This window comes from Nyctereutes procyonoides, unplaced genomic scaffold (assembly GCF_905146905.1).
Source record: "Nyctereutes procyonoides isolate TBG_1078 unplaced genomic scaffold, NYPRO_anot_genome, whole genome shotgun sequence".
Taxonomy (NCBI): Eukaryota; Metazoa; Chordata; class Mammalia; order Carnivora; family Canidae; genus Nyctereutes; species Nyctereutes procyonoides.
Genome location: NW_026575139.1, coordinates 34,748,463 through 34,773,452, shown reverse-complemented (window position 1 = coordinate 34,773,452; position 24,990 = coordinate 34,748,463). Strand labels below are relative to the sequence as shown.

Below are 24,990 nucleotides of genomic sequence, written 5' to 3'. Positions count from 1 at the left end.
GAATATCATTGGGGGACCATTATTCTCCTTACATTGTTACACTAAATAATTAGGCATCTGTGGATATGCCAAGGAATGAATGTGGGATATGATTAAAACAATATCAAAGAACTGTCTCCAGTATCTGGAACCATCCCCTCAAATCAATTCCTTACAATTACAACAGTTAAGTCCAAAGACATGATATAAAAAAAAATAATTTTTGGCCCTGGAAAAGTAGTCCAGGAATATCTCTAAAGCTGATTTTAACCCTAACAAAGACAGCCCTTCCTCCTAATCAATAGCCCTCCAACATGCTGCTGTGAGGAAAGAACTATTTTATTATCTCCCCCACCCTCCCACACACTGACTCCACCCTGCCCGCACCCTGACCCCCACCCCCATTCCCCACCTGGAACTCACCAGTCTCTGTTGTTCTCCAGACCCTCCCACCCCTCCCACCCCTTCCACCCTCACTCCTAGGATTTCCTGCCCTCTGGTCACTCCTCCAGTGCCCTTCCCAGAAAGGCAGCAGCATCAAAACAGGGACATGAAGTTGGGGCAAGAAGAATTTCCTAAGAACAGGAAGGTGAAGATGCGATCTTTGGCAGAGAAATTCAGAAATTCCCACAACTCTTTAAGAAGAATTCAGCTGGATTTTTAGATAATTTTTCTAGCCCGTCTGCTAGCTCTAGATTTTTTTTATGTATATTGTTTATTCTCTTGCCTTTCCTTGCTCTTGAACAAAAGGTCAAGGCCTCTAATTCTCAAGGTGAAAACTCTTCAGAATTCAGCGTGGTGACAAGCAAAGGGACATTCAATAGATACTTGTTTGTACAAATCATGAGCATCCGGCTGTCATTTGTCTGCAAATGGCAGCTCCTAATTCTCTCATCCGCTAAAAATAACACTCACCTGAATACTTCAAAAGCATGTGGCTTTAGATAATATCATAAGTCATTTCTCTACTATTTTCTTTCACTGGTTTAGGCCACTGCCCCCTTCTTGCCTATCTCTGCTTTCCTCCAGCCATTTCTATTCTTAGGTGGGTCACCACTTACTGGTTTGTAAGGCTGATCTCTTCTCACTTTTCCTGGGATCACACAACGGCAACCAGTCACAAATGCCATACCTCACAGAGAGCCAGAAGACCTGATCTTTAGACTTTAGACCGAAGTCTAAAAGAGAAAACTTTTTGTTGACTGTAAAGGATCAGCCAATGTGATAATTTAAAAAAAGAAAAAAGAAAAGAAAGTGTGAATTTGTCTCAAGAGATACGGCTATTGCTCATTTATCCTTCACTAATTCTATATTTTCAAAAAACTATCTGGAACATAATTAGCAGCAATGTTTTGTTATTTCTCTCCTTCTTGGCTGGGGAGTGAGACTTGGAAGCAGCAGGAGTGATGATGGGGCCATTCCCTGGTAGAGGTTGGGGTCATGGGCTTGGGCTGCTCCCCCCAGGCCCTGAAATTTACAATCTCAAGAGCTGCCTTATGTCACCTGTGCCATACAGGGTTGTCTCAACTGTCAGTGATGGGAACCAGCCAAACATGCCATCACTGTCTATCTTGGAGTATGCCCAAGTCTGAACTCAATAGCTTTCCTTTTCTAGAATTGATCAGTTTCAATCCAACAATTGTGTCTCCTTGCATCTATGCCAGAAAGTATCACCAGGACTCTCTGCTGTGATTTCCTGATGTGAGGAAAGCTGCAAGTCTGCAAAGACTCTCCTCCAACCTATCAGATGCTCCTGAAATCCCTATTAAGAGTTATCAGTTTGACATGATCATCTTTAAAATGTATACCCTCCTTGGGGTGGTGGGGGAGGATTTTAGGCTATCCATTCATTCAACAATACCCACTTACTGAACACCCATTACTTCCAAGACACTGCTGGATCCTTTGTCTTTGCATGTAAGGAATTCAAGGTGCAGTCAGTTATTAGTTATTAATCACTTGTAGAACCTCACCTCAATGTGTGGGGAAAACAGAGAACTACAGATTTTGCTAAGGGAGCAGAGAAAGGGAAAGAAGGACACCATACTGAGCCAGAGAGGGGAAAGCGAGGTGAGGGGATCTCACCCAGAGAAATGAAATGTGTCTGACTACTCCAAAAGCCAAGACTGCCCAGGTCCTTACACTAAACAGACAGACGGACAGCCGTAGTACACCCTTCCCCAGGTCTAGAAGAACACTTTTTAAAATAGCTCACAGAACTTCAAAAAGACCTTCAGAAATCCCCAAATATGAGAAAACACACTGGTTTTTATTTTGTTCCAAACTGCCGGGTACAGTAGAAATACTGAAATAAATTACCGAGCAAATCAGCCCTTTCCATGGTCTCATTTGCCCAAATCACTTGCCTCCCTCCCTTTACTCATGTTCTCACATTTTGAGGTCAATTTCCCCGCAGCGATGACCCAGGGGAATGAGACAACATTTTCCAAGCCTCAAGATTATTTGTTTATAATTTCCTCTCTTTACAGTCGTCGTTTTTGGCACAAGTTCCTTCCAGGCCTCAAATTCCCACCAAGGCCATGAGCAGCCATGTCCTGGGGCTTCACCAGCAGAACCAAAAATGTGCTTTTGCCCCCAGCCTCCTCAGAGGGCCAGTGAGAGTGAGCCTCATTCCTGCATTTCTTTTGTAGTGTACACCTCCCACCTCCCCATTCATATACATCTGTCGACCACCTGATCTTGTGTCCACATGACTTCCACTGCACAACCTCATTTTCCTTCTGACCAATGAGTGACAACTCCAGAGGACCATCCTTTTATCTTTAACTCCTCTTTTAGCACTTGGGCCTTTAACCTTTTGGTCTGGTAAAAACCGTAATGCCAACTACCCTTGGTGTCCTTGACTATGTGGTAGTTTAAACTCCTAAGGATCAATAGGTTCCAAGACAGACATGATGGTGTTAGTATCACACTAGAGTTGAGCAAGTGAGCCCCCGCCCCAGTCCTGAAAAACAAACTACTGAATTGTAAATGTGGCAAGGATACAAGAAAGGATATTAAATTATAAATGTTTATTACCTTCCCCTTCCCCCTCTTCCTGCTTCTACCACCCCACCCCTCCCACCTACCCCCACCTCCATGCTATGGAAGAGAGAAAATAACCCTTGACTGCTCAGTTTTGACCTCCTCTCCAAAGCCCAAAGGAGAGCACCACACAAGCCCTGGGCTTTCTTGTGTTGGCAAAAAGAAAACTAAAATATTTACAGAAGGTGTGCTGGTGACCAATGGAGGATAGGGACAAAGCTTCAAGGCTCTTGGTAGGCCCTGAAAAATCCTGAAATGAATTTGAGAAGCAGTGCTATGGTTTATGATTTGAATCCCCCTTTGGCGTCTTTATCTTTCACTTCTCGTCAAAATGGTTTACAAGAAAAGCATCCGCAAAACTAAGAGTAAGAACTCAAAGCCTCGGGGTGCCTGGGTGGCTCAGTCAGTTAAGCACTGCCTTCAGCTTGAGTCATGATCCCGGGTCCTGGGATAGAGCCCCGCCTTGGGCTCCCTGCTCAATGGGGAGTCAGCTTCTCCCTCTGCCCCTGCTCATGATCTCTCTCTTTCTCTCTCTGCCAAATAGTAAATAAAATCCTAAAAAAAAAAAAAAAAAAAATCAAAAGAATTCAAAGCCTCAGATTGCTAATCCACTGACACAGTTGACCTGAGGCACCAAGCCTTGTACAAAGCTTCCTTTTAGCTTTGAGTGACAGTGCGTATCCCATTCAGTGCATCCCTCTACTACCCGTGAACCTGTCCTTAACAAAACTGGCTAGCCATGCACTGTACATTGCTGATAAGCATTCCCAAAACCCTATTTTTATTTTTAGATGGTTTGAGGACAAATAGTTGGGGAAAAACATGTGAACAAGGACATAAAAGTGGTAGATGTTACCTTAGACAAATGGAGAAAATACTTAACAATAAACTTACAAGATGGTCTCATTGCTATTTGTTGCAGAAAGGCTCCAAGAACTGCTTTATCTCAGATTGTCATATATACATCCTCTTTTGATCATAATTAACCAGAAAATCTTAATATTTCTGGACAGTTGTAAAGAACTAAAACATAGGAGTGCCTGGGTGACTCAGGTGGTTAAGTGTCTGCCTTCAGCTCAGGTCATGATCCCAAGGTCCTGGGATGGAACTCCACCTCCTGCTCCCTGCTCAGTGGAGAGTCTACTTCTCCCTCTCTCTGCACCCACAACTACCTCTCTCATGCTCTCTCTGTCTCAGATAAATAAATAATCTTTTTTAAAAACAAGTAAAAAATAAAACTATAAAACTATTCCCTATTTTGTTGGGGATACTAGACTACAATAAATGAAATAAATAAAGGGGAAAACAACACCAGTACCTAAAATTCTAGGCTTCCAAAAAACAAAGAGGCAGATAACTAAACATAATCTAGGACAACAACCATGTGCAAAAATATAAAACAGAGAAAAATTGTTTAATATTCTCCAAACGATCTTATAATACTTTGGTAGAGGAGTTATTGAGAGCAGAAACACATACTCTATCTGTTAGGCTGGTTTATTTCACTATGCCTAGACTTTGTCAATAAAGGGCCATATTTGGAACCAATTCACTGCTGTTGTCTTTACAGCTCATACACTTGTTTTGGTTTACAACTAATACATTTAGGCAGATTTCAGCATCCTCAAATGCACAATATTTTCTCGGTACCTTTGAAAAGCAAGTATAGGTAAAGCATTACTGGCTCCTCATAATTCTCTGAAGAAGATGAGCTATGCCTCACTAGTTTATAATCCTCCACTGCAGCAAGCACCAAATGTGCGTCCTCATAAAAATCTAAGCTCAGCCCTACACCCTCAAATAAATCTGGAGAAGCCTAAGACAAAACCAGAGAGTGAACCTAGAAGCAATGGGAGAGTGTGACAGGAGACAATCCAGATGACATTTAATGTAATCTGTGTAGAAACATTGATAATCACAACATGATAACAACTGATGAGCACCCAAATATCCATTCTTTTTCTGACTTAGGTGTTCATGGTAACAAAGTATGGGGGGTAAAAAGTATTCTTGGGGCAGCCTCCGTGGCTCAGCGGTTTAGTGCCACCTTCAGCCGGGGACGTGATCCTGGAGACCCAGGGTCGAGTCCCATGTCAGGCTCCCTGCATGGAGCCTGCTTCTCCTTCTGCCTCTCTCTCTCTCTCTCTCTCTCTCTCTCTCTCTCTCTCTCTCTCTTTGTGTGTGTGTCATGAATACATAAATAAAATCTTTAAAAAAAGTATTCTCAATAAATATTTTTACATATGAAATGTAGAATTTTATCTCCTACTATCAGACATTATATCCTCAATATCTTACCTCATTTCTCAATATTCTTTAAAGGGTTACATTTTGGAGTGCCTGGGTGGTGCAGTCGGTTGAGCTTCTGGACTCTTGGTTTCAGCTCAGATCTGATCTCAGGGTCGTGAGAGTCCTGCGTCAGGTTCTGTGGTCACTGTGGAGACTGCTTAAGATTCTCTCTCCCTCTCCCTCTGCCCATTCCCCCAAGCTCTATCTCCTTCTAGGATAAATTAATAAGTCTTTAAAAAAAATAAAATAAAAAGTTACATTGTAAGGTTATTCCGTATCTGAAAAGGATCAATCCCCAATTACTGAACTTTTAGGTTGTTTCCAACTGTTAGCAATTATAAATACTTTGGTGATTAATTGTCTTATATGGATATATTGTTATTCCTGGGGATACACAGTAGAAATAAAATTGCTGAATCAGAGACAGACCCATGTTTAGGCATTTGATCTATACTGACAAATGACTCGCTAGAAAACTTGAACCAATTTACATTTCCTCCATCAGGTATGAGTGCTCATGTCTTCATGTACTCACCAGTATGGTGCCATTCTCTTCATCTATGTCAGTTTAATAGGCCAGAGATTATATCCTGTTTAACTTGAACATTTTTGCTCCAATATTCATTGCCCCTTAATTTATTTGTAAATTGTACATATTCTTTATTTCTTTTCTTTTGAACAATTATTCTTATTGGGCAGCCCAGGTGGCTCAGCAGTTTAGCGCCACCATCAGCTCAGGGCATGATCCTGGAGTCCCGGGATAAAGTCTGGGGTCAGGCTCCCTGCATGGAGCCTGCTTCTCCCTCTGCCTGTGTCTCTGCCTCTCTTTCTCTCTGTGTCTCTCATGAATAAATACATAAAATCTTTTTTAAAAATTATTCTTATTGATTAGAATGCACCTTATGTATCAAAGACAACCTTCTTCAACCTCCATATATCATGACCATTTTTCCCAATACACTTAAACCTTTCTTTCATTTTTAAAAATCGAATATATTGATCATTTTCTTTATGGTATTCTTCACTTGCTGTTTTATTTCCAAATAGTAACCAACTGTGTAAATACAATATATTGAATACTTTGTCTTTTTCCACTGCCTTTTATATACTAAATCCTTACACATGTAGCATCAGCTCTGGGGCTGAGATCCTATTCTGTTTCATTGATTCTTGTGCTGGTGCTATGCTTCTTTGATTAGTATAACTTTATAATACATGTTAATGTATATTAACATGGTTATCCTGTAATTTTTTTTATCCTGTAATTTTTTTAATGATTAGCTATTCTTATCAATTTCATTTTCTGTAAAACTACTGCAATCACTCTGTTGCATTCTCAGTTCAAAAATCTTATTGGAATTACTTTAAATTTTTTTTAACTTTATCCACTCATTCATGAGAGACACAGAGAGAGAGGGGGGCAGAGACAGAGGCAGAGGGAGAAGCAGGCTCCACGCAGGGAGCCTGACGCGAGACTCGATCCCAGGTCTCCAGGATCATGCCCTGGGCCCAAGGCAGGTGCTAAACCACTGAGCCACCCGGGCCACCCTACTTTAAAATTATTAAACAGAGCATCTTTATAATACAGAGCTTCCCACCTAAATCCATGAGTGTTTCTTCTCCATGTCCTTCTTTTATGTGGCTGAACAGGGTGGTCAGAAAGGTCTTGCACATTACCAGACACTTTATAGTTTGTGTTGTCATTGTGAAAAGGGTACCTTCCATCATATTTTCTAACTCATTTATAGCTGGGTACCTGATACAATTTTTATGGGCCTAATAATTCTCTGAAAATTCTTCACCGGAACATGCTATTCCACTTTTATCATCACCCCAGTGCTTGTATTTCCACAGTGACTATTTCTAGACAAAAGGAGTGCCATCATATCCAAAGTGCCGCATTTCCGTGTTGTAGGTCAGACATGGCCAAAAAGATTATATCTGTAGCATTCTGTAAACTTAGTTTTTCCCACATACTACTTCATCTAACATCCACCACACCTGTCTAAAGTGGATGGGACACTCTAGAGTAATCGAGGTATCATTAGTCTCATCTTAAAGATAAGGAAACAGAGGCTCAGCTCTGAATCAGCCTCCTGAAGAGCGTGATTAAAATGCAGACACCTGGGTCCCACCCCACACCTAGTTCTTCAAAATCTTAGGGGCCTGGTGTGAAACCAGGGAATCTGTGGTTTTAACCAGCTCCCCCTGGTGGCCGCCATGAAGCATCTCCATCACGGAGTCCAAAGGCTAAAATTTTACATTTCTGCCTCCACCTTAGGCATTTATTTATTCTACAATACCTCAATGCAAGCTTAATAATTGTGAGGTTTTTAAAAGCAATTTAGGAAGAAGCTGGCATTTTTTAACGAAGTTCTTGATAGAGGGGATCCTGCAAAAAGCCTGCTCTGGTTTGCCACAACAAGCCCCTGTGTGCAGGCTTCACCTACAATTCAGTCACGACTTCCCAAAGTCTTAATTAAAAGACAGCTCCCCTGAACCCTGTGGCTAATGCCAAGCTGCCTGGAGACCATGGCTTCTACAGCCCCAGTGAACCTCAGGACACCTTGGCAGTGGTTCTGCCCTTCTGGCCTAGAATCTGGCAGCCCTGTGGCTGGTGAGAGTTGCCTGGAAAAGTGGCAGGGTGCTCCAAGCACAGAGACCACCCAGCAGAGCCCCATTGCCATGGCATCCTCTCACAGCAGGTGGCCAGCTCCAGTGGAGGCCGGCATTGCTGGGGACCCCATCCTGCCACTTAGCATCCAGAAGAGCCCATGGCGATCCTTTGAGAAAGGCCAGAGATTCATCTACAGAAAATAGGTGTCTCAGAGAAAACCTTCAGTTTGGGTAGAGCTTGATGCACTTTGTAGTCACTCAACCATTATTTATGGAGTTACATGGCAGGCCCATGCTAAACTCCATGACGTGAGAGTAAATAACACACAGCACAGTATGGCCCGGGCACAGTATGGCCCGGTGAGCAAGGCCCGGTGAGGCTTAATGTATTTGGGGGGAATCAAGAAAAAGTTATGGAAGCGAGTTTTATGGTTGTGAATGTTTTCCAGACACACAAGTGTGGAGAAAGCATTCCAGCAGAATTTCTTTTTCCAGTATTCCAGAGGGAACAGCTTAAGCGAAGGCATCATGAGTATAATAGATTACAAAAAGTTTGGATCATTGGAGGGTAAAAAAATAAAAGAGAGGGTAAACCAGGGCCAGATTACAAGGACTTTGTATACTCTTGGAAGGTATTTGAAGTTTATCTTGGAGATCTTTGGGAGCCACAGCTGCATGAACTCCAGGGGCAGTAAGGAAAGCACAGCAGATGAGCCTGGAGAACCGAAGGTGGATTAGGAGGCTTTGGCAATTGACAAGGCTGGGAGTTAGGGGTCACCAGGGGACAGCTACAAGAATGGTAAAGAGGACCCAGGTTCCTGAGCTATCTAGCAGGTAGAATTGTCAAGATGTGCAGACCAAATGAATGTTGTGGAAGGAAAAATGAGGCCAAGCAGAACTCTGAAATTCCAGGGTGTGGACGTCATGGAATCATGACTTTTTTTAAATTCCTTGAAAACTCTTGACAGGAACACACTATTAGTGTATTCATCCCCAGTCAGCTCCAAGAGTCCTAGAATTAAACAAGCTCTTCCCTCTTCTCCTCCTCCGTCTCTTCCATCATCAAACAAGTACTGACAAGGGCAGACTTTTCCAGAACATCCACCCCACACCCAGAGCCAAGGCAACTCCATTCCCACAAGCTCTGTTCTCAAAGTATTGTTCTTTTTTTTTTTTTAAGATTTTATTTATTCATGAGAGACACAGAGAGGGAGGTAAGACATGGGCAGAGGGAGAAGCAGTCTCCCCACAGGGAACCAGATGAGAGAGTCAATCCAGGGGCTCCAGAATCACACCCCGAGCCGAAGGCAGATGCTCAACCACTGAGCCACCCATGTGTCCCTCAAAAGTATTGTTCTTTAAGAAGCCGTTTGTTCAGTGATGCCACCTTATATTTGTGTAAGCTGCTCTGTACAAAATCGTCATACTCCTGCTCTCTTTTGCTCCTCAAATTTCCAATGAGAAAATCAAGACTTAGAAAAGCTATGGCCTGCTCAAGCTCCCAGAGTTCATTTACAGTGAGTTCACAGTTCCATCCAGTTCTTCTGCCTTAAAATCCAGGGCAGTTACAACTTGAAATAACTACAAACCAAATCCCCTGTCAAGAGAAAGAAATGTGACCAGGGATGGAAAATGCAGGGCAAATATGTGGTACCCTGTTCACTTGGGGTTCTCCTTATTGTAGGACACATATACAGACCTAACCAAAAAAACCAAAAAGTCCTCAATTTGGAGTCCTTTTTTTAAAAAAAAAAAATATTTTATTTATTTATTCATGAGAGACAGAGAGAGAGAGAGAGGCAGAGACAAAGGCCGAGGGAGGAGCAGGTTCCATGTAGGGAGCTCGACACGGGACTTGATCCCGAGTCTCCAGGATCAGGCCCTGGGCCGCAGGTGGCGCTAAAGCACTGGGTCACCCAGGCTGCCCTTGGAGTCCTTCCTAACAGATTCTCAGGTCACCTGTTTGGTTTTCTCCTCAGTCTGTGTTCTGCAGAAACAAGACCTCATACAGCACATCAAATAAAAGACCTCCCCAGGCAACTTTATTTGGGGCGGAGCGAGGGGTGGGGTGGGGAGAGGGTGGAAGGAGAGGGAGAGTCTGCTGCTCAGTGAGTAAGAAGCATTCCTTGCAAAAAAGGGGAAAGAGGTGGCTGGGGTGGGCTGGTGTAGATGGGGGCAAAAGGTTTCAAGCTGCATGAAGATCATGTCTGTTGGAAGTTTGAAACCCATCAGGAAGGAATTCATCACCACTGATATTTAGGCAAATGTATTGTGTATTTCTAGCTTCATAGTTTTCTAACCTACCTTAATTTGGAGAAAATCTCAGATGCTTCTGAGCTGGTTCCTTATAAAATGAACATGCACATTGTGAGGCTTCAACCAGGTCACAAACACACACAAGCAGCTCCTAAGAGTGGCTGGTGAAGCTAGGTAAGTCACTGCCCCAGATGGGCTTTTCCAGAAACGAGGAAAAACAGGTCAGTTCAGAGAAGAAAAGATCAGTGGGTGACCCTGAAGACGTCCAGTCAGCTAAGCATGATGAGAGTCAGAATCGAAAATTTTCATTTAAACTCCCCATTTCTTACAGCCCCCTAGACGCAGACAAACTGTTGCAATGATTACCCCCAGATTTTGAACGGCTTAGAAAGAGTTTTTATGCCCCCTTAGGGTAAACATGATTTGTTTACTTTCCAGGTGAGAGAGACCTACTGGCTTGCCCAACCTCTCACCAGATGAGTCACAAAGCAGGGACTTGGATTCAGACATGAACAAAAATTACCTGAAGCTTAGATATAAGGCCAAGAGCATGAAACTGTCCCTTTGCTGCCATGCTGGGGTGCCCTCCCCCCAGGGATTAATAATCTAGGGGAATGTACCTTTGCTTGATCCTGCTGTTAACTAGAAAGAAGCTTAGACTTTCTGAAGGTGCATGTTAACTTGTAAATCTTGTCAGATAGACACGCAAAGAATTCCTGTTTAGTAGAAAAGAGAACACTGAAGGTTATCTTTCCCATAGGACAACAACTAGTTTCCCACTGAATCTAGTCATTTCATCCTAACATTTTGCTTTTTAAGTACCTGTACACGTCAATTCTTCAAAATGCTCCTTGTACAAGATCTGTCATCTTACCGCTTCTCTCACCAATGAGTTAATAAATCTCTGACCTATCTTCACCCTATGCTCACCTGAAAACACGTTTTCAACTTGCTTAAAACTCTATTTCTTGCTATGTATATAATCTAGTGTTTCTTCCTCCAAAATAGCACCTGTACGGCATTGCATGCATGCACCTCGTCGAATGTGCCTCATCCAACCTCCCAAATAGAGTAACTCCACATAAGCCATGCAGACAGCTGGCTAGGTGCTGGGGATGGAAGGGCGGCTTCCTCCCAACTGACCTGGCATTCCCACTATTTCAGTTCTTTGGATTCATCATGTCGGCCTCAAAAGACTGCTCTTGGCACACGAGATGGCCAGCCCATCAGCTAGCAAGCGAGGGACTCTGGATCAGTTTCCTGGTGCTTCTGATGGGCTGGGCTGCTGGTCTGAGCTGGCTTCCCAGGAATGATCCGCACTTCCTCATCCAGGTTTGCAAATGACACACACAGGGGCAGACGCGAGGTGACTGAAATGCCGAGGGGAGTAGGCTCAGAGCCCGCCTGGGACATTTTCTTTCTGGGTGAAACTTACTGATCCTTTAAGAGAGCAAACCCCTGACTTAGACTTCATTAGCACCGCATGCAGCTCACAAAATTAACCACTCCCATCTGCCCAAAGGAACACAAGGAAGCAAAGAGTTTAATGGATCTAAAGAAGGCCCTCGTTTTACATCTTAACAGGTCACTGACAACTCCTCACACTTTATTGAGAGAACCAACTGAGCCATTAGCAGGTCATTTGGCCTGCTCTCTTTAAAACCCCTCTAAGCTCGGTAAACAACTCTAATAGCTCCAAGAATAGTTGGTGATCTGGGATTTTAGCCTGCCAACGGCCTGCCAACAGATCTGCTGGCTGCAGGTGCTTCCTAGCAGTTAGTGCCTTGCAGGGAGCTTCAAGCTGCAGCTTGGCACATTTTGAAGGACTTTCTTCTCTCTGAACTGCCCCTGGTGTTCCACTTGTGTACCATGTGTTCAGCATCAACCATATATACCAGGGATCCAGCTGTGGCCTGCGCAGGATAGGAAATAAGGAGATTCTGTCCTCAAGGGTCTTCCTATCCAGTGGGAGATATAAGACTCGGATCTAAGTAGCTATCATGTAGGGTAGAGAGTGACCAGTAATTCACAAACATTATGAATTTTTGTACCAGCTATGTGCCCTGGCTATTCAGTGGAGAGCCTGTCATTACTACAGGTTCAGGAAGCATTTGGTGAAGGAGGGAAGGTAATAATTGCTCAGCACTTACTGTGGACCAGGCTGTGTGTCAGTCATTTTCTCACTTAATTTGCTTTTTCACAAGTGCTCTCTTTGATAGGTGATGTTATCTCCATTTTTAACAAATAAGAATGGAGGGGCTCAGCGATGTTAGGTGACTTTCCCAAGATCACTCAGATGGTGAATAGCGAAGATAGGTATTGAACACAGAACCATCTGACTTAAAAGATCCTGCTCTTTCAACCTCACCACATTTGCTGTTAGCATTTTAGGGCACACCTTCCTTCTGTGCTGTCATGACTGATTTGTTTCCAAATTGAGGAACTTTGTAGGATACAGGTTGGCAATAAGGCATGCCCTGCAACTTTAAGATATGGATTCACAAAGCCATCTGCACTCTCGACAGTGTATGATTAATGCTTGGATCTATCCCTTGGTATTCCCTAGCGTCATCTGTGCGATCTGCTTATCTGCCTTCCAGTAAAATGGGAGACTAACAGGGCAGAGAAGAGAGAAGAACAGTGATTTCCAGGGACAGAGGTACAAGCTCCTTTAGGATCCTTCCACCAGGGCTGTCCAAATACACAGAACAGACAGCCACTACCCAGCAAAGCTGAAAGCCAGCAAGATTTCCACCTGAAAAATGCCATCCTCCCTCCTCCCACCATTTTGCCTTGGTACAGGAAATTATTTCAATTCCTTCTCTTTTACTTTCTTTTTTTTTTTTAAGAGTTTATTTATTTATTCATGAGAGACACTGAGAGAAAGGCAGAGACACAGGCAGAGGGAGAAGCAGGCTCCCCACTGAGCAGGGAGCCCCATGAAGGATTCATACCTGGTCCTGGGGGTCATGCCATCAGCCAAAGGCAGATGCTCAACCACTGAGCCACTGAGCCACCCAGGTGCCCTTCTCTTTTACTTTCTTCAGGAAAAAGAATTGGGGACTTTCACAGCTTAACAAAGCCTTCAGAAAAAAATCAAAATTAGTGAGTCAGGGCAGCCAGACCCTGCATGCTCACCTATTCCTGCCCACATCCCCCAGTAAACCCTGAGTGACTCACAGCCATGAAGCTCCAGCAGAGAGTGTGTTTGTGTGTGTGTGTGTGTGTGTGGCACATGCACACACAAGCAGCAGTGCCCCTGCACATTCCCACCCCCACCGGCGCACACGCACTTGCACACACACACAGTAATACAGTGATGTCCCTACTGTGTGCCCCCACACCCCTCCACGCTGCCTCGGCATAGTGTTTGCTACATGTCACGGTGCCCAGGCTCTGCCCATGAGGCTCTGTTCATGGAGTCCCCGCACTCCATGACAGGAGGAATCACATCTGGTGTTTCTACTCCCAACACTGAGTGTGCTCCAGGAACTCAATAAAGCCTTGAGTTAGGGAAGGACAGACTGAAGAGAAGACTGCCCAGAGCCTCCTCCCACAGCCCAGCCTCACTGGGCCTGCAACTCCCCTGGGCCTGGTGTAAGTTCCGGCTGTCAAAGCTGCCAAGGGAGAGAAGAGTGAAGCTGAAGGGAGAGCAGGCCAGAGGGAAAGGCCCCAGAGCTCCTATGACAAAGGTCAGAGCCATTGCTCAGGAATATCCACAGTGCCCAAAGGGCCGTGAGGATGACTCGGCATCTGCAGCTCGCTCCACAGATGGCCCTGGGCCTGTAGGTCGTGGGAGGCTCCAGGAGGGTCTCCAGAACAGCTGCCCCTGACCTGTGTGTACTGGGCTCACCAGAGGCCGGAAATTCCATGTTGTAATGGTTGGATTTTTTCCCTTCATTCCTGATCCATGACTAGGTAGTGAATTGGTCATTAAAGAAACCATTTAGGCAGATTTCAGGAACATCTGACTGGGTTCTGAGCATGTAGGAAGAGGAAAATAAAACAAGACAAAGCTCTGGACCACACAGTCTCACCTTCATTTCCATTGCTTGCCTGACATGTGAAAGGAAACAAAAATGTTTGGATGCCCCTCTTCTGTCAGCATTGTCACCAGCGTTGCACGGAGCTGGGTTCACCACTTAAAAACACACATTTGGAAGCTCCTCTGAGTGGCCGCAGCCATGTTATCAGGCTGAACACATGTTGATCTGGGTAGATTAGAAAAATCGTTCCTGGTGTCTAGGGAGACAGCACTTCTAAACAAGTGTTTTTCAGAGAATGAGCCATTGAGATGTACTTAACATACATGTAGCCCAGGGTCCTGGAAACAAAAGTCAAATCAGTACCAAATCAGCGAGGCTCAGCAACAGGCTGAAGAATGGGGCGGGCAGTGGGCATGTGTGAGAGAGGCCGTGATAAAGGTAACTGTGCAGTGGATCTTTCTTTCCTGCACAGCCAACAGTTGGAAGAACCAAAATTATCTTTACGCTGCACTTGCACATTTTTTGATCAAGTAGGGGGGGGAAAATCACATTCTCCCTCACATTTTACTTCCTTTTTCTAAAAAGAGATTAAATGGAGCTTGGGGGGAGGGGATTTAAATTCGCTCTCTCCATCCACCGTGAGATTGTATTACTTTTGCATTCCTGGTGTTCGATCTCAGTTTAGTTTCAAGTTGAGACTTTATTTCATCCCCAGACATGTACAGAGTGGCTGGTATCCCTCTATTACTTCTCCCTTATGGACACAATTACTTGCAAGGCAGGAAGCCAGCTGGGTAAATCAGACTGTCTACTTTTCCCTCTACGTACACCCTTTAGGTCTGTGCAAGCAAACCCATCCCACATCTCCTCCTGCAACTGACGTTCAGTATTGTAATAAATCAATTAGGCTAAAGCACTAGACTATTTCACTAAAAAAGAAAAACTTTTATAAAATAAATGTTAAGCCCTTCTTGTGTCATTCTTAGTCCTGCCTTATAGACTATAAAATATGTAGGTGGGTTACTATTCTTTGTTTCATGATTTTATTAACATTTCAGAGACAGACCAAAGCCAAGATATTTTGAACAGAGAAGTTGCTCATCCCATTCTGTATCCTGAAAGATGGCCCCAACAAAACAAAAGAAAAAAATAACCAAACCAAGAAAGCTTCCAGCATCCTTTTCTTTTCAATAGCTTGATATCCTAGGGCCTACGCGGGATCAATGAGTAGCCTACAGGGTACCCTCGTGGCACCGATAATATTCATCTCAGTTGAGAAATTTTGACTTGGCTGAGCCCATCTGCTCTCACTTCAGGCTAAGGTTGCCTTGCATTTGGAAATCGCACTGTCAGCTTGGTTTAGAATGTTACATGGGTGAGGCATATGCTTGTCCTGACTGCCCAGGAAGATGTTGGCATGGAGAAATGTGAAGCCTCCTGACTGAAGCTGGCATTTATAAACTCTCCTCTTGTCTTCTCTTCTAGTTACTGTGACAGTGGGAGGCAAGCAACACCTGCTTGGACTGTATGACACTGCAGGACAGGTACCTTTTTGCTATTTTGCTTCATTGAGGGTTTGGGGGGTGGGGAGAATGATCCATTTGGCTAGACACATGGAGACTGAGAGTACAGGTATTATTACCTCTTCTGATCACTCAGGACAAATTTATTGTCTATCTAAATGAGAACAAAGGCATATTCTTAATATCTTAATAACACGGATAATTACAAAAACTAAATCATTATGTTACTCAAGGTGTTGGTAGGCAAATACTCATTCATTCATTGATGGATGACCATCAATAACTAAATAATGAATTTGGCCAAGAGTCTCAAGTTCTTCCTAACCACACCAATTCCAGATTGGGATTAATGAGTCAATTTTATGAATTTTAGTTTCACCCATTTTTTTCACATTATATTCTTTGCCCAGCCTTTATTTGAATTGGCTAATGAGCCATGGAAAAGTCCAAAAAGAGACGGAGAATGAGCGGGGGTAGGGTAGGGAGATGGATGAAGTGTTGGGAAGAAGAAAAGCCAGGATCTTTTGGTTTTGGAATGGTTTCCAAAAGTGAGGGTCGACCCCTGAATAACTGGAAGTTGACTCTAAATTCTCTAAGATTCTTGAAATATTCTCATTCTGTCAGAGATGTGTCTTCAAGTTGGAGAATGTGGCCAACCAATAATGGAGGGCTGTAGATTAGAATGAACCCTCAATATTTATTCAGTTAGCACATGCCTTACTTGGATGAAAATGCCACCTCATCTTTCTTTCCTTGCACCCCACACTCCACTATGAAAAGTTTCTAGTGTTACAAAATTCATGGGTTAAGCAATTGATGGCTGTGGCCCAGTTTCTTTGATAGAGCTTTTGTTACCATTGGGTCATTTATTTAGGCCAAAATCAGCGGGTTGTTCAGTCTGTCCAAACTCATACATCTTAAGTCCTTTGGAGTGAACACTGACCATGCTCTTTCCCACTGTGAGCTTCCTGGTAATTGTTCTTTGTAGTCATGCATTTGTCTGGGCCTTTTTTTTTTTTTTCCACAATTATCTGGAGATACGTCTTTTTGCTCAACTTGAAAATTCTGTACTAAGAAAAATAATAATAAATGGCATTCTTTGGGGGATTTCTGCGTGCATCTGCAAGGACCACGTATAAATGTCTGTGGGACACCAGAGGCTGATGTTGGGCAGGCCAGGACAGTGGGGAACCTGGAAAATCTTACACCAGACTCAAGACTCCTAAGAGTTAGTCAGTTACCCATCATTTGCAGATGGCTGTTTTAGCCATCTACTCTCAGGAACTGGGGAGTGCAGGAGACTTCTCATATCAATATCAAGACACACAACCAGGAAAGGATGCTCCAAATGCCTAAACTGGAAAACTGGTTTGGCTCCTCTGGGTTAAGGTACAACGGCCTCAGTGTACCTGCTGCTTGACTGTCCCTCCACCAGAAAGCCTGCCGGTGATAAAGGAACACTGCTTTTTGGACCGAATCTGCCTACTTTTCATTCAGTCATCTAGTTATTAGGGTTTGCCATTCATCAGAAACTCATAGCCCGAAAGGGACAGTTTATACCTTTCATCCCCATAGTTAGAGTTTATGAATATAACCTAGTTCAAAAAGTTCAGTACAGCAAAGATTATTGCCTGACTCTGAGTCCTCTCTGTTTCTCTCGCCTTCTGAAAAGCTCCCTGTGCCCCCTCACACCCACCCAGTGCTCCCTTCTTCTGTAGCAATCCATGACAAGTGTTAGCTTCTTCACATTCATTGTCCCCAGAACAACCTCCCAAGCCTCTGTTTAATTTCCAATCCAATGACACTGTTTAAAAGCTCCTGTAGAGTTTAATTATTCTTTCCCACTGCTGTCCTTTTTAGAAAAAATTTTAAATAACAGTAGTATAGGACTTGAAGCTCTAAGGCAGTATAAAAATATCCTCAAACTCCAAATTGAAGAAAATAGAATGATCCAAACCTCTGACACAGAAGAAGCAATGGGCACTGATAAAATATCACAACAAGTGGGTTATAAATATTTCCTCAACTTAATGCTTTCCTCTAATGCTTTCTACCAGCTACTTTGAAAGCTCAAAGGTGGACAAGATTCATTAGGGAGCATGCAGCTTGGGGAAAAGAAATCAGGACACATCTTAAAGTTACTTCTAGGCCTAAAATTCTATGATTAGAACTTTTCACAGACTACTTCAAGAAGGCCTAAAAGACCTAGAGTAATTAAACAAAATGATTTGAGGCTAGACCCAAGGAAGATCTTCCAGCAGCAAAGGATCATTAAATATTGGAGTGAGTTACACTAAAGGGTAACATGTAATTCATTTTGTATAATAGTGGTGGTTCTCAAACTTGAGCAGACATCAGAATCATGTACAGGTCCTTCTAACACCCAGCCCCTGGGCCCACTTCCAGAATTTCTGATTCTATAGGTCTGGAATGAGGCCCAAGAATTTGCATTTCTAACAGGCTTCTTAGTGCTGCTGCCACTAGTCTATATACCATATTTTAGGAAACACTGTTCTGGGGGTGCCTGGGTGGCTCAATCCATTAAGCATCTGGCTCTTGGTCTCAGCTCAGGTCTTGATCTTAGGGTCATGAGTTCAAGCCTGGGGCTGAAAAAAAAAAAGGGAATCACTGTTTTGGAACCTTGCCACTCAAAGTGTGGGGTCCACCAGCAACATCAGCATCACCAGGGAGCTTGCTCGAAATGCAGATTCCCAGGCCCCAGTTCCAGCCGATTGACTCCGAAAATTCATTTTAAGAAGATCCCCTACATGATCCATATGCAGTAAAGTCTTTGGTGGTCAAAGCATGGCTCTAACAGGAAAATACTCCTTACCTGAGTTGATCCCCCTGGTTCTATACCTCTGCCAATAACGCTTTGGGACACATTTAACTTAGAAGTATGATCCCCAAATTTCCAATTCCAGCCTCAGGCAAGATCCTCCACTGTCTCCAGTTATATCCCAGCAAATGTCACTGAGGTCACATGGTTAAGGAACATTCACCTAATTCAAAAATACTCATATGGTCAGAGTTACTAAGAAGAAAGAGAGGTGATCCACCTGATTAATCCCTGAACCACAGAAAAAAGAAAAAAAAAGGTCTCTGAAACCAACTCTAGAATTCTATCTTGCTGTAATTAAATAATTAGATTGTCTCACATGAATAAACCAGGAAGCAGTGTCCCTCATCTTTGTCTTGAGCTAATCATGGGTCAGAGTTAGTGAAAACAACCTCAAGGGGCACATATTCTGCAAAGCAAAGTGATAGGAACTTGGCATTACCACCCTCAAAGTTAGCTCTAGACAAAACGATTTAACCTGGCTCCGTCCACATTGTCATCCCTAGTCTACCTCGGTCACCACTGCGGTCCCCACCAGGCCCACCTGAGGCATGCTCCTGGCCATTCAGAAGCCCGCCAAGCACTTTATAAATGAGGTCACATGTATACACTCCTATCACATGGCAGTTCCTACACAACATGTGCTCCCTCCCCAAATCCCTAAAACAAACAAATATTTGGACTTTGAGTAGAATCCTTTGAAAACAAAGTCTTCAGCACTCTGGTTCATCTGTTAGATAGAATTCCAAACATTAAGTTAGGCAATGAGGGAAGGGATTTTTTCACAAGCTGACTCTGCATATTACCCCTCAGCTCACACCAGAGAGGCAATAAGGCTGGGCCTGTAAGCCAAATCTATTGAGATCGTGCCAGGTTATGCTGTACAGCACATGCCTCTAGTAGTGCATTACTGAAAATTTTTCTGAAAGGGATTTCTAGAGCTCAGATCTTTGGCTCAGCTACAAAGAGTCCCAGAGCCGACTTTTCCATGACATATTTGCAGGCCAGTATGTTTCAAGTGCGTCATTAGAGACCAAGTAGAGAACAGGATGCTGGGGTGGGGATGCTGCAGCAAAGCCTGGGCATCTGCCAACTGAGGAATGCCAAGCTGGGGGACCAGTCAGTCCCTGGTCATGGCTCAGAGCCAGGCATCCTCTCATCCTGCTGCTGGGCACCTAGAATGGAGCCAGCCATAGCACTAAGACATCTTACCTCCTTCTGTCAGTGGGCCCTCCACTACAAGAGCCATGTGGGCAAAACTCTACTCAGACTGTGGCCCCTCAGGCCAAACTCCAGGATAGACATATCTCAAAGGCCATATTTGCAAAAGTGGCAGTTGGCAGCACCACCAGGGAAGAGTGAGAGTCTCCTGGAGTCAGGAGCTGGGTTTCTCAGCAGGGTGAACCCCCCGGATTCTTGGCATACAAGCCCCTCAGGATAGGGGGTTGTCTGTATGTTGGCAAGCATGGAAGGGTGTCTGTCACTGAGAAACCACAGCCCCGAGAATCTCGGTGGTCACCAGTGACCATGGAAGTGTGGGAGTAGAAAGGCCATCAGCCACACTCCTCCCTGAGCCAGGACTACACACTGCATGTCTTCATCTGCTCTGGTTTCTGAAGTGCCTCTGTCCCAAAGAGTTTGAAGAGGCACACGAGGCAAGTATAATTGGGGTTCATTAATGGCAAACCAGGGTCCACTTGGAAGGACATGAACCTTCCCTTTTGCTATTGGCTGACCCAATGGAGCCATCTGGAGCACAGAATCTGGCCTCAATCCTCCATGGAAAGTTTGCCTAACGCCTCAAAACAAATGTTTTTCCTCAATGAGCCACTCAACTTTTCTTGCTCATATGTGCCTTAATGTGGTTTTAGAAGTGTGCAATCCGGAGATTAGAAAGAAGTTTGCTCACATGACAAGTTATCAGTAAAAGTAACCATAGGACACAATCTTACTTCTCAAATTATAAAAGAATATGGGGTTGTAGGGACATTGATTCAGAAGTGCTATTAGAGTATGTAAGCACATGGGTCCTGTTACAATTCAGTTTAGAAAAAGTTAATTTCAGATTCAGCCCTGGTATCCACTGAGGGCAGGGACACTGCAGCTGTTGTTGACAGGATGGACTCTTGACCACTAAAGAACTTAATACATTCAAGACATTGCTCTAAGTGGTCGGCACATACTAATGCATTTCATCCTCAAACAACCCTATGGGGCAAGCACTGTTATAAATCTCATTTTACAGATAAAGAAACTGAGGCAGAGAGAACTTACCTACTATCACACAGTAGTCACAGGCAGTGCTGGGATTTGAACCCAGAGAACATGTCTCCCTAGCCCATGCCTCTTAAGCACTATGCTACACTCCCACCCTCTGGATGTTGCTCACATTTTCCAAACCAAGACTGACAGATATGAGTGTACTTATGGGAGAATTATGAAAATGAGACTTATGCTAAAATCCAAGATAAATGTCACTAAACCCAAGAGGACTTGGAAGCAGAATTCTATTTCCAATTGAATATGCATCAGGGATGGATGGGCTTGGGGAGGAGAGACTCAGTACAACTCTCCTTGTCACTCAGAGTGTGATCCCTGGACCAGAGCATCAGTATCACTGGAAACTTGTTAGAAATAAATTCTCAGGCTTCATCCCAGACCTGCTGCTGAATGAGAAGCTGCACGTTAACAAGACTCAAGGGGCCCTGGAGTCTGTGAAGGACTGGTCAAATCGTTTCTCTTCCTCACTACCTGGACTATCATGCTCTGGCTGTTCCAGACTATACGGAAGGCGTGTGGCCATCCAGTGAGGCTCCCCTGAACTGCTCTTTCCCAAGAGTGGTCCATAGTCATCTGAAAGCGCCAGATCTGTCTGCAAACCAGTGCTCCGCCTTCAGGGTGAAGTTGGTAAAAAGTACTCAAGAGCCTAAAGTCCCAAATCCCTCCCTATTCCCTGAGCCCCTCCCCATCCACCTCAGCCCCCTTGTCCATTTTAGCCCTCCAAAGCCCTACTCGAGTGGCAATTTTAGATTGAGACGCTGTCTCCTCCAGAAACAGTCAAGCACCAGCCTTCCATTTTTTTTAATAAATTAATTTTTATTGGTGTTCAATTTACCAACATACAGAATAACACCCAGTGCTCATTTTTTTAAATAAATTAATTTTTATTGGCAGCCTTCCATTCTCAGTTTCAACATTGTAAGTGGCCTCAAATACCAGCTAAACCACTTCTCCACTTCTCAGAGTTCCTTTACATCCTCTCAACATGTGGTCATCCAACCTAGGCTTAAAATGTGCCCTATTGTGGAAAACTTATCAGCTGGTACAAATTCAAATCCCCCAACCTCCCACCACCCGCCCAGCCCTCAATCTCAAGAGGACACTTCCCTTTTTTAATTCTGAACCCCCTGCCATGTGTCATCGCTGCAGCCTGTGGCTAATGGGGGCCAACAGGAGCCCTGCCAGCCCATGATGTGAGGACTTCTTTAAAGGTGTTTTTGATTCTGATTAGTTCTGATGAAATCACTCAAGCTGTCTAGAGTTGGGCTTCTTCGACTATGAAATCAGCAGAGGGGACAGGGAAGTACAGTAACCTGTAGTTCTGAAATTTGAATTCCAACAAAGTCACCTGACAAAGTCACAAAACAGCTGGTAAAGCCCCTGCCCGGGGCCACAGCCATAGGAGGGCTGGGCAGGGCCTGAGGATGTGCATTCCTTACAAGCTCCCAGGCCAAGGCTGCCAAGCAGCGACCACACCTGGTCTCAAAGGCCTCTTCCCGCTCTGATTTGTGCTCTTCCGATTCAGGTAAATAAATATTCTACATTATTATCACAGAGCTAACCAAGAGCAAGAGAAACTTGGCCTGTCTCACTTGCAAATAAATTGAGTGACTTCTATATTTTCCTTTTCTTTCCCCTAAGGGGAGAATCAACTCTTACTGACCTTATCAGCTTCATATAGCATCTTTAACAGTGCTACATGCACAGGAGAAAATTAATCAAGCTTTTTGACTGGAGTTACACAGCAGAACTAAGGCTTCTACAGAAGAGATATCCAGAATACAGAGCAAGATAAACCCCAGCAAAGGACAAAGTGGAAAGTCACTCAGCTGGAGGGCCTTGGCTACCCTGCCAGGAGTAAAGAAAGGATCAAAACCCCAGACTCCTCTCACATTCTCAATCCATGGTCTTCCTAACTCTTCCAGAACGTAAGCAGAATTGCTTTGATAGCTTCTGGGTATAGAATCAAATAAACACAATCCATTCAGACCACCAGTTATTTGTTCCTACCTTATCTAGTTGTGACACTTCTGATTGTACAGTTTCTGGTTTTAGGACTTTGAGGTTTTAAATATACAGTATCTGCTTCCATCTACTGGTAATTTCTAGCAATCGCAGGCCACGAATCGATCTAAAACATGCAAGGTCCCACATTTCTTAGATTCCTGGGTAAAGCATGAGTCTGTATTAAGATTCCTAGATAACTTAATTAAAAAAAAATGCTTAACCTGTCACTTGAGGTTCTGAGCTGAAGCAAATAATGTGGTCACAATTAAGAACTGCTGCTGGATTCGGGCTAAATAATCCATCCCAGTATTTAATAGTTCTGAGGCATTAGTTCATTACTGAACTTCTCTAAAACTTAGCTTCCTCTTCTATGAAATATGGTTGTGGATGTTACTATCTCTCCAGTGCTACTGTGAAGATTCAACAAGGCAATGCAAGTAAGTGACTGAAACAATGCCAGGCTCTTCGTGCTAAGCCCTTGATGCACCCTCAGTGATTGTGAAGATAAGAACAATGCAAATCAGGTATTCTCAACTCCATGCCAATTCCAAACTGATTAGACTGGAATGCCCAGGCCCTCTTTCCAAAAATTGTTATTTAATTGGTCCTGAAGTGTGGGGAGAGAGGCAGGTAGCTGGCTAGCAGGGTGTCAAGATATTCTCAAATCTCCCTGGGTGATTCTAACAAAAACTCTGCCATAAATGACCCACGGAATAGCCACGTGTTTATTTGCAGGTCACTGCAGACCTGGTATCAGCCAATCAGTCAACGGCATTTATGGAATGTTTGCTGTGGACAGAGTATAAGTAGGGCATGAGAAAAAGAAAAAAAAAAACAGCATGGTCCCTGCTCCATTTATCACAATCCAGATGGGAGGATGAAATGGCAGAGAGCAGGTGGTATTGTGCACAGCTGTAAGTTATGGTCTGGGAAGAAGAGTCTTAGCTTGTCAGCCTCATGGCCGCATCCTAAGGAAAAGCCCCAGAGCAAAAGGAAAGCAGGGCAGAGATGGTGGGCAAGAAGGTTTGGTTACAGGGTTCATGTATAAAGAGAACTTAGGATTTTTCAGCATCCTTGCCATCTTGCACTGATTTTGGTTAGGTAATTAAAAACCTTTGCTGAGATTCTAGTGGGATTAGCAGTGGTAATAGCTGCAGCCATGTGTTCCAGAGTCCCTGAGGACTGGGTACTTGAAGTAGCTTAACAATAGATCAGCGCATGCCCATTGACCAGAGATGCCGCACTCAACACGCTAAGGGACTTCCTTCCAGTCACACGTGTCCATGTATGGACATATTCTCTTATTATAAAGACATCATGAGAGTCAATAGAAAGTTGGCAAGACTGATATTTTTAAATATCCATGACATATTAAGTTTTAAAGATCAAGTGGCACAGCAATATGAACTATGCAACCAATTTTTAAAAGAAACTAAATACGTGTCTATTCTATCTGTTATATCTATTATAAATATATAATATTCAGGAGGATACTCTTAAATCATGGCTTCCTCTGGGAAGAGATGAAAAACTATTAGAGATCACATAGAAGGTGAAAACAAACTTTCACTTCTACTCTCTGGATTACTCTAGGGAATGTTTCAATTTTTGTAATGAGCATATATGAGTTTTATAATTTGCTTGAAATGTTAGGGAGAGTAATCAGAACCCTAATAAATGAATTGTTATGTTGTCCATGTCTATGTATGTGATTAAGTATGAATATGCAGGTTTGGTTGCCCTATATAGGTATAGTACATGCATGTACATAGTGTGCATACATATATAAAGTATGCATGGTGTGGATGACGACCATGTCAATTGTGGTATGTGCAAACACGTATGTATACATAGTATATACTGACATGGTATAAGTATACAACATAAATAAAATTACTTTTGGCTTATGTGTTACTAAATTCTATGAAGATATAAAATGTTATATCGAAATAGCAGATTTACCTTGGAACCTCCTGAAACACTTCATGTACAAAAGGTACCTGCTGACTTTTTCCCAAAAAGTTGAGATGATCCAATGTTTTACTTTGTCTTTATCATTTTCCACTAAAACAGTATATACACAAACAACTTATGTAACCAGGAACTCTTCACTCAGAGCATATTCTGGTATGAATAGTGTTTGGGGGAAAAAATAATTAATCTGGTATTT

At 43.4% G+C, this 24,990-nt stretch overlaps 1 protein-coding gene across 1 annotated transcript in view; it reads left to right on the top strand.

The window, feature by feature from the left end:
* RHOJ (ras homolog family member J) overlaps positions 1–24,990 on the top strand; it is an 80,480-nt gene that overhangs the window by 41,341 nt on the left and 14,149 nt on the right. Inside the window, exon 2 of the mRNA XM_055304140.1 lies at positions 15,657–15,715. Coding sequence (XP_055160115.1) covers positions 15,657–15,715 — 59 coding nt within the window. The remainder of the gene's footprint in view (positions 1–15,656; positions 15,716–24,990) is intronic.